Source organism: Terrapene carolina, unplaced genomic scaffold (genome assembly GCF_002925995.2).
Source record: "Terrapene carolina triunguis isolate 2854851 unplaced genomic scaffold, T_m_triunguis-2.0 Scaffold96, whole genome shotgun sequence".
NCBI classification, from domain to species: Eukaryota; Metazoa; Chordata; order Testudines; family Emydidae; genus Terrapene; species Terrapene triunguis.
In genome coordinates, this window is record NW_020664447.1 from 38,395,906 (window position 1) to 38,404,745 (window position 8,840).

Genomic DNA, 8,840 nt, shown 5'->3' on the forward strand with positions numbered 1-8,840 from the left:
ATGGGAGCTGCTGGAAGCGGCGTGGGCTGAGGGACGTACTGGCCGCCACTTCCAGCAGCTCCCGTTGGCCGAGAGCAGCGAACCGCGGCCAGTGGGAGCCGCGATCGGCCAGACCTGCGGACGCGGCAGGTAAACAGACTGGCCTGGTCCGCCAGGGGCTTTCCCTACACAAGTGGCGTCCCAAGTTTGGGAAACATTGATGTAGACAAATTAGACTCTGATACGTTCTCATTATTGGTGGCTGAAGGAAATGTGAATTGCTGAGGAATATTGATGTAAGTAGTTATGAAATACTACCTCCACTGAAACACTAATATGAGTTATAGTAAATGCATTAAAAGTTTATCAAAGTGCTTGCAGTTCCTTATTAACCCTTTCATGCCTTCCTTGGCATGCAAGGGCCACTCTCAGAGCAGAAAGTTGCAGTGCTCTTCTCAGAACTCATTTTCTTGATTTTTTTATTTTATTTTATTTTGTATTAATATACATTGCAACACTTAATTTCTAATATGAGGGAGATAAACCAAGCAACGCTTTGATCTAATTAGCTCCTCTTCGTGATCACCTCTTCTCCCTGGACCTCTTCAGCTCCACTCCCTGTCACTGCTTTCTAGCTCTTTCAGTCTACTCCTTTGGCCTGGCAGCCTCTTCAGCTCCAACTGAACCCTTCCTCCCCCTCATTCTTAACTGCTGCTTCATCAGACTCTTCCCTCCCTCCCCCTACCCCCCCTTTTACCCACCACCTATCGCTTGATGAGACACCCAACTGGATTCTCAGGTGAGATTCCATATTTTTTTTTTTTTTTTCAAAATGGTGGGGTGGGCAGTAAATGGGCAAGATATTCTTTATCCAAAGTATTTTTCATAAACTTCTGCATAACGTTGGTGCAAGGAGATTCTTTCCCAGAGTTTCCCTTTGTCCTGCTTCCCCACTTGGAGAAGAAAAAAGTGAGGATAAATATATGATCAGCAATAAGGAGACTTCTTGAATGGCAGGGATATTTTTTTTCTTGAAATGTTGCTTTAAAATAGCTCTTTCCCCACAGCTCACTGCTTTAAATTTTAATTAGAAAAGGAAAACATTTTTATTGTATGATAGTCTAGTGAGCTTCCAAAAAAAAAAAAAAAGCTTAGAGGTGAGCTACTGAAGAGGTCTAAGTGGTCTACAGTTCCTGACAGAGAGAGACCAGAAGCTATGGTAGATCAACATTAGGGCCACAGCTGTTGATACTCTCCATTTGCTCTCTGTCTCTTCCTTGACCTTGATCTGTTTGTCAGTCTTATCACAATCCTACTGTTGCAGTCTACAGCTTTTCCACTTGTAAAACCCTGGAATGCGGTCCCTCTCTGGCACTGCTAGTGTGAGGAGGTCTGAGCAATAGGATGCAGTTGAGAGCTGTTCTTAAACTTTGGGAAACACTGTAGAGGCACTAGCAGGATTATTAATAAAAACGACCATTTGGGACAAAATTCTTCCTCTCACATGAGTGGGATTTAGTGTGACAGTTCGCTGATTTCTCTAAATTTGCCACTTTCCCTAGAACTCCAGACCAGAGTCTACAAATGATGATGACGAAGCACTGGATGAGGAAACAAAGAGAAGAGATCAGTTAATTAAAGGGGCCATTGAAGTATTAATACGAGAATATTCCAGCGAGCTCAATGCCCCTTCCCAGGAATCTGACTCTCACCCCAGGAAGAAGAAAAAGGAAAAGAAGGAGGACGTATGTGTTTTGATTTTGGACAAAACAGATTTTTCTTCAACTCACCTTTATATAATGGCCAAACCCTGTGCAAATACTTTAACCCAAAACTTCTGATGAGAAAACAAATCGACAAGCGTTGATGTCAGCAGCAGTTTCATGTATTAAATTGAAATCTAGTCAGTTTTAGATGCCATCCCCTCTGGATGGTTTAGGGGGTCTGAGCACCTAGACTTCTTGGAACTACAGGTTTGAATCTTGGCAGGTTTGACTCAGCCTTTCATCCCTCTGAGGTAGATACGTTGAACTCAGTGCAGTTTATTGAATGTCTATAGGTCTTTCAGATGAGACCTTAAAAAACAAGATCCTGCCTGTTCTGTGTTGACACTTAAAGATCCCAGAACACTTTGTGTAAGTGTAGTGGTTTGCTCTGGTGTCCTTTACCAAAAATTTCTCTTCTCCCCACTGTTTGATAGCATGCCATGAGTCAGCTGGTTGTTGCTACTTTACACCCCTGAGGTGGTTGCATTTCAGTGGTGGTATACATGTATAGTTTTGAAACACTTTGGGATCCTCCAGGGATGAAAGGCATGTTACAATTTTATTATTTTTACTATAAAACTATTATTATAAAAATGTTTTAGTTTGGCTGTGTTTGGCCAGCTGGCTTTCCTATACTTTGTGACACACAAAACATCTAGTGTTTGGCAGAAATGTTCTGATGCAAACCTCCTTTATGGGTGATCCTTTCAGTGTACTAAAATAAACTCTGGAGAAGAGGGGAAAACCAAGAATTTACAATTAGCAAGCTAAGACTTTGCTTTTGCAATTGTCTCTAACCATGTGAAAATGAGCTCTTGACACCTCTCAACCTCCATCCAAGGTTGCAAGAAATCAGAATCTAGTTGGACTGAGATTTTTTTACTTGCTTAAATCTACTGTATAATTCCTATTCCAAGGCAGTAATGCAGCTTCAGCTGCTGATGGGGTGTGAAAGAGCGGTGCAAGAAGCAACACCTCTCCCTCTGGGAGTGAGTATATCATCCCCACATCATTCTTAGTCTAAAATAACCTGAGGAATAGGAGTCCTGAGTTGAGAATTTAGATTTCCTTCCTCACACTTTCTTTGGGGCAAGACTTTTTGGATAAGAATCTAAGAATGAAGTCATTGTCTAATGCTGTGGGCTGTATATTATGCAAACAAAAAATACTGTAAAATGTTTATTGTGCTGTGGCTATCTATGGTCATGGATAATGACAGATGACTATACTATCACATTGCCATGCCACTATAATCTTGCAAGAGCCGAGTGCTAAGTGTACTTTTTGGAACTCTGCTGTCTCTGCATGATCTAGCTTTAGACCAGTCTGAGCTAGCAGAGCAGATTAATATGTTCTGCCAAAGACACAGCAGCTGTTGGGTTGAAATTGCACTTTGCCTTCTCTCCCTGATGGATAGGGAAACAAGAATCTTGGAGGCTACCATCTTTGGCCTGTGGGGGTGCAGGTGGGAGCAGGGAGATGATCCTAGTTCATCACTCCTTTGACTTTTAAGGAGGGGGAGAGAAGAATCTGTGGGTGGGAGGTGGAGGGAAGATGCCATGTGGAAAAAAACTGCTTGTTCTGGGGCTTCTGTCCCCCTGAAGGGGATGGGAAGAAAACTGCTGATGTTAGCAGCTGAGTCCTTCACTAGTTCCACTGGATGAAGGAATGATGGATGATGTGGGGGAGATGAGGGTGTGTGGGAGGAGTGGCGAGTGAGTGGAATCTGTTTTTGAATTTCAAGCACGGGGGAACCTCGCTAATTCGCACTAACTACCAGGAGACCCATTGCAGATGACTAAATGGTGCGAATTAGCGAGTAAACAAACAAAATCAAGATTTATGCACCACAATGTATTGATCACTTATTTTGACAAGTGTAGTTTAGTCTTATTTATGACATTATTATAGTGTACTAATGTCCTATAGTACGCTTTGTAATTCTGTGATGTCTTACTAATATGAGACCTCACTACAACATCTGTTAAATCTTTGCTGAGAAATAGATCAGTGAAGGGAGAATTAGCGAGGTTCTTCTGTAACTTTGTTGAGTCAAAAAAATAAGATCACAGCAATACAATATTGCTTATAGTACAAACATACAAAACATTGTTTTTCAGAGTAGTGTGCAATCTATTTTTAAAAAAAAAAATCTCCGTGGATTTTTCCGCAGATTTTCCGCAGATTTCCAGTGGCCCCACTGATACCTTATCCACTCATCACCAAGGTTCGTTTACATTGTAGGCTTTGACAATGACTATGTTTACTGCTAGTTGCCAGATTTGTGACTCTTGTCCATCTAATTTTTCACTCATTAACATCAGACTGTCAGGTTTGGTACTACAGAAGGGGTATATTTATCTCTTACAAGACTGGTACAAAACTTCTAACCTTGAGCTTTTCTCTTGTTCTTCTGTGTATGTACAGATGGCTCTTAATGCTTTTCCTCCTGTCCCCCTTGTTTTTTAGGAGGATATAAATGCTATAGAAATGGAGGAAGACAAAAGAGACCTGATATCAAGAGAGATCAGTAAATTCAGAGACACACACAAGGTAGTATTCTTGTTTTTGCACTTGATACAAAATTAGGCTTTTACAGAATCCAAAAAAACCCACTTTTATAAAATTTACCAATACAATATCACTTAAAATACTGTTTATAATGAGGTGTAATATATATATAGAGAGAGCTATTTAAAAGCCAGCAAAAAACACATACCACATTAAGTGGCCCTTGGCATTTGTAACTCTTTTAGTTGCTATTGATTGCTTTGCAGTCTTCTCACTTTATCATGAATAGACACAACTTGAGTTTCTACACATACATTAGGTTAGATATATTTATAACTAAAGATTAAACAGGCTGCAATGTAAGACATACACTTGAGTGTGTTTCTGTAGGCAGTTATAACGTAATCCAAGGAAACGTTTTATGGAGAGCTGAAACTTAATTTTAAATTTGACTTTTTTATTTTAATAGTTCTAAGTTGAGTGGGGGAAATTTAAAAATAGGTCAGTGGTTACCAGAATTACCAAAATTTAGATGCATGGAAGAATTGTAAATTCCCATAAAGCTAATCTATTCATTGACCCCCACCATTATGATAGAGATCATATGGTGACTAATGCAAGATGAAACTCTCAGCTTGGAAAGTAACATGGAATAGGATGTAAGTATGAGCTTCTGTTTTTTATTATATTTATGGATGCCCCCTCAGAAAAATATGCAAAGGGGTAACTGGCTTGGAAATGTTGTGCACATCAAATCCCACTTCAGGGTTCCCACCTACAGAAGTTTGTTAATGTCAGTGCATTTATGAATGTTTCTGGTTTGGAAGGTGGTACAAATGGATAGTGAAATGCAAACTGTGCATGTAATATATTTCAATGTTTAGCTTATAAGGCGGTAATAATTTTCCCCAGCAAGAGTGGAGGTGGTCCATGACCCATTGAAGTATTAACCAGTGTTCACGTTTTGAGCAAACACTTTTTTTGAATACCTGAAGTTGACATTGATGAAAAGGTTGACGGTGCAATAAGGTGAAGCGTACCCCTGTTATTCAGCTTTACCTTGTGCAGTTGTTGGGTGGTACTTTTTCACACAACTTTATCAACATAAAGCAAAAGGAACACTGCTGGCAATGTAAATACTGCATTTTCCTCTCCACTCAATTTGGGAATGAAAGCCTAAGGAAAAGAATTCCAGAAGAGATCTTCTGGTGAATTTCAGTAATTAAATATGAAACTGGTCAATGGTGAGACATAGAAAAGTTGTGTTTAATTCCAGGCCCTGTCAAGTCACTGGTACAAAATATAAACAAATCACGTGGTTTAAAAAAATTAAAATATGCTTCACTGTTTCCGAAGCTGTCAGGCATTTGACTGCCTTTGATCTATTTTATTGGGGGGGATATTTTGGATTTCTTAACTTTAAAATCAACTTTAATTATAATAAGTGGCCATTGCCTATATTGGGTGGAATGATTTAAAAGGGCTGTTGAATCCATAGCAGCTGGCTAGTGAGCACAGTGAACCTTTGCATGTTTTTAATATGAGTTTATAAAACAATAACCACAGACTGTCAGGGTATCAGCCTTGCAGGGGGCGTCCATTTACAGCACGGACGAGTCTGAAGAGAGCTCAAGGTAAGATTTATGATTCTTCTATCTGTCCTTTCCTGTTCATTACTTCATTATATCTATGATGCTTTTTCCATCCCATTATCCCTTCAGACTCTTTTGTTTACACTGGTAGCAGTTATTTAAATGAGGTTTTGATATGAACCAGATAGGCCAATTCATTCTTTTATTAGATATTTAAGGAACCAAATTTATAAAATGGGTCATAAGAGACCAAAACTTGTACAGATAAAAAATGTCTCTGAGACACAATTTTTGCTATGAACAAGTATTTGAGAGAAAATCCAGGAATTCAGCAAAAGAAATTTCTATTGGAACATCTAAAATAATCTGTAAGTATCAACTGTTTCAGTATATAAACTTTTCTTTAAAAGTATATGAAATTGAGGTAAGTTTGATTTTGAAAGTTGACATAGCATAGTCTAACATCTTACCATATTAGTTTGTTACATTATAAGACGTCTATAAAAGAATTTCACTTAGTTTCTAAGTTTTCACCCCTCTATTTTGTAGAATTTTAAGTTTTGTTTTTGTAATATCCATTTCCTACCATTTTTTAATCCCTTTTTCCTTTTGTGATTTCAATGTATCCAACACTAGCATGCCTATATTTTACTATCAATGCAGTGTGGTATGTATGGTGGCTGGATATATTGATCTCTTGTGAATTAGCTTTATTTCTGTAACCCTTTGTCAGTTCTCTGGTCCATGGGCATGTGACAGAAGAATATTTACCAGGTAAGATTGCTTTTTAAAGTTGTCTTAAATGCATTGTTTAAAGAAAGAAAAAAAAGAAAAGAAAAGAAAATGCACATTTTATTGTTTCAGTTTTTAATTTCTTTACAGTGGTGGTAAACGTGGAGCCAAAGGGGATAAAACCTGTTTTTTCTGCTCAGTATGTGTAAAAACCATGTCGGGTTCTGGCATCTGTCAGGCTGACAAACTTGGTCTGTCTTTGTTGTTTGGTATTTTTGTGAACCGTGTACTTGCTCTTCCTCCCAGAAACATAGCTTATAGGCAAAGTTAATCCAGTGTTGGCGATCCATGTCCTAGCACAGCATCTGTAAGTTAACACACAACAATTGCTTCCAAGGATGGATTTATCTATCATTCTATTGATGTATTTTCTATTGTCTTATAGGAGTCCTGGTTATAGATACTGTTTTTAAATGGAAAAGTTGCAACTGTATACAATTTTAGTAAAACTGTAGCAGATAACCCTTTAGTTTCTATATTTCAAATGAGTGATTTCCAACCTTTTTTAATCTTTCCATCTTGTAGGGGTGGAAGTTGAGGATTCCATTCGGCAGAATTCACTTTTTACAAGTGAACAGTTAGAGCTCTTTAGGAAGGGCAAAGTGGGAGGGGTCCAGCTCCCTCCTCACTGTTGAGGCATGTGCGCCCATGTGCAAATGGATGAATTTCTTTACCCCAAGTTTTCAGATAGGGTTGATTTGGTCTGCTGAGACCATGGGGAAACAACTCTGTCCCAATGGGCATCAGCTGAATTCTGTTTGTCCAGCTCAGAAGAATGAATTTTGTTAGCTAAAAGTTCATTTTGTTTGTACCCAAGTGGTTCATTGCACCTGTGGAGTCTGTGGCTCTGCTGTGAACCATGATTGGGAGTGCACAGTGTATGTGCAGCTCAGTCATTATACAACAATCCAAGGCCAGTCCTACCCTGCCACCCAAGGTTGGAGATTGCTGGTCTGTGTAGATCTATGCTTTTGCACGAAATCTAGTCTTGTGATTGCTGCATTTTGATTTCATACTTATGAGTTCAAAACAAACTATTCAATACATTAAATGTTAAATCACTGGCGGTTTTGGTACCTCCATTACCAGCCTTGCGTGTTGCGCCGGGACTATCAGATTCCTGCAATTATGGAACTAACTGTGAAAGTTCTCTTGTTGGTTTCTAGAAACTGGAGGAGGAAAAAGGCAAAAAAGAGAAAGAGAGACAGGAAATTGAAAAAGAACGGAGAGAAAGAGAGAGGGAACGGGAGCGTGAACGAGAGAGGAGGGAGCGCGAAAGAGAGAGGGAACGGGAGCGTGAACGAGAGAAGGAGAAAGAACGGGAGCGTGAACGAGAGCGGGATAGGGATCGTGACCGGACTAAAGACAGAGACAGAGACCGGGATCGAGACCGAGAGAGAGACCGTGAAAGGAGCTCAGACCGCAACAAGGATCGAAGCAGATCAAGGTAAATAAAAGTTTGAGTTGCTGAAATAGAACTCTAGTTCTTGCTAAGGCTGCTTACGCAAGTGAATATAGTTCAATGTATTGGGGTTTTTTTTCACTTAAGATTGAGAGCTGTCTTTTTTCTAAGTAAAAAAAAAAAATAGGTCCATGTAAAATGGGAAATATTATTTAAAAAAAACTTATTTTGTACACAAAGCATATGACAGTTCCCACAAAAGGTGAAGCCTTATTGCTCAACCTGTCATCCTAACTAATCGGCAGTATGAACAGAGCTAAACTGCAAAGAAGCTAGTGGCTAAACATGGTGATGCAAAGTCTGTATGCAGGTTGTGAGCCAAATGTGAAGAGGGAGAGATTGTTTCAAGAAGGTGTACATATATTAGCCTTGGCACTCAGAGTCTGCACCCTAAATTTAAGGGACTGACTAAATGCTTTTGAGGTCCTGGTCTTGTGGCGGTAGAGCCAGATGGAGGTATTACGGAGTGTCAGAATTGGTATGCTTATGGGGCAGTAGAGGGTTAAAAATAATGTGAAAGATGATAAATGTGAATATCTCTCAGTAGGTGGTGATAACATACCCTTAAATTCATTTAAGATTGAAGCTTTGTATACAAGGCTTTTCAGGCCAGCAGTAATCTTTTTTTTTTTTTTTTTAATGTCCTATATAAAAAATAGAGTAGGGGCAGTATTCATACCTAAGGCAGTTGTCCAGGCTGACTTCTCTCTCTCGCTCTTTTTTTTTTTTTTTTTTTTT

At 39.2% G+C, this 8,840-nt stretch overlaps 1 protein-coding gene across 1 annotated transcript in view; it reads left to right on the top strand.

Annotated features, from left to right (window-relative positions):
• The window catches only part of RBM25 (RNA binding motif protein 25), a 26,962-nt gene that overhangs the window by 6,093 nt on the left and 12,029 nt on the right, over positions 1-8,840 (top strand). Inside the window, exons 2-5 of the mRNA XM_026651247.1 lie at positions 1,542-1,724; positions 3,919-3,972; positions 4,215-4,298; positions 7,807-8,087. Of these exons, the coding sequence (XP_026507032.1) occupies positions 1,542-1,724; positions 3,919-3,972; positions 4,215-4,298; positions 7,807-8,087 (602 nt within the window). The remainder of the gene's footprint in view (positions 1-1,541; positions 1,725-3,918; positions 3,973-4,214; positions 4,299-7,806; positions 8,088-8,840) is intronic.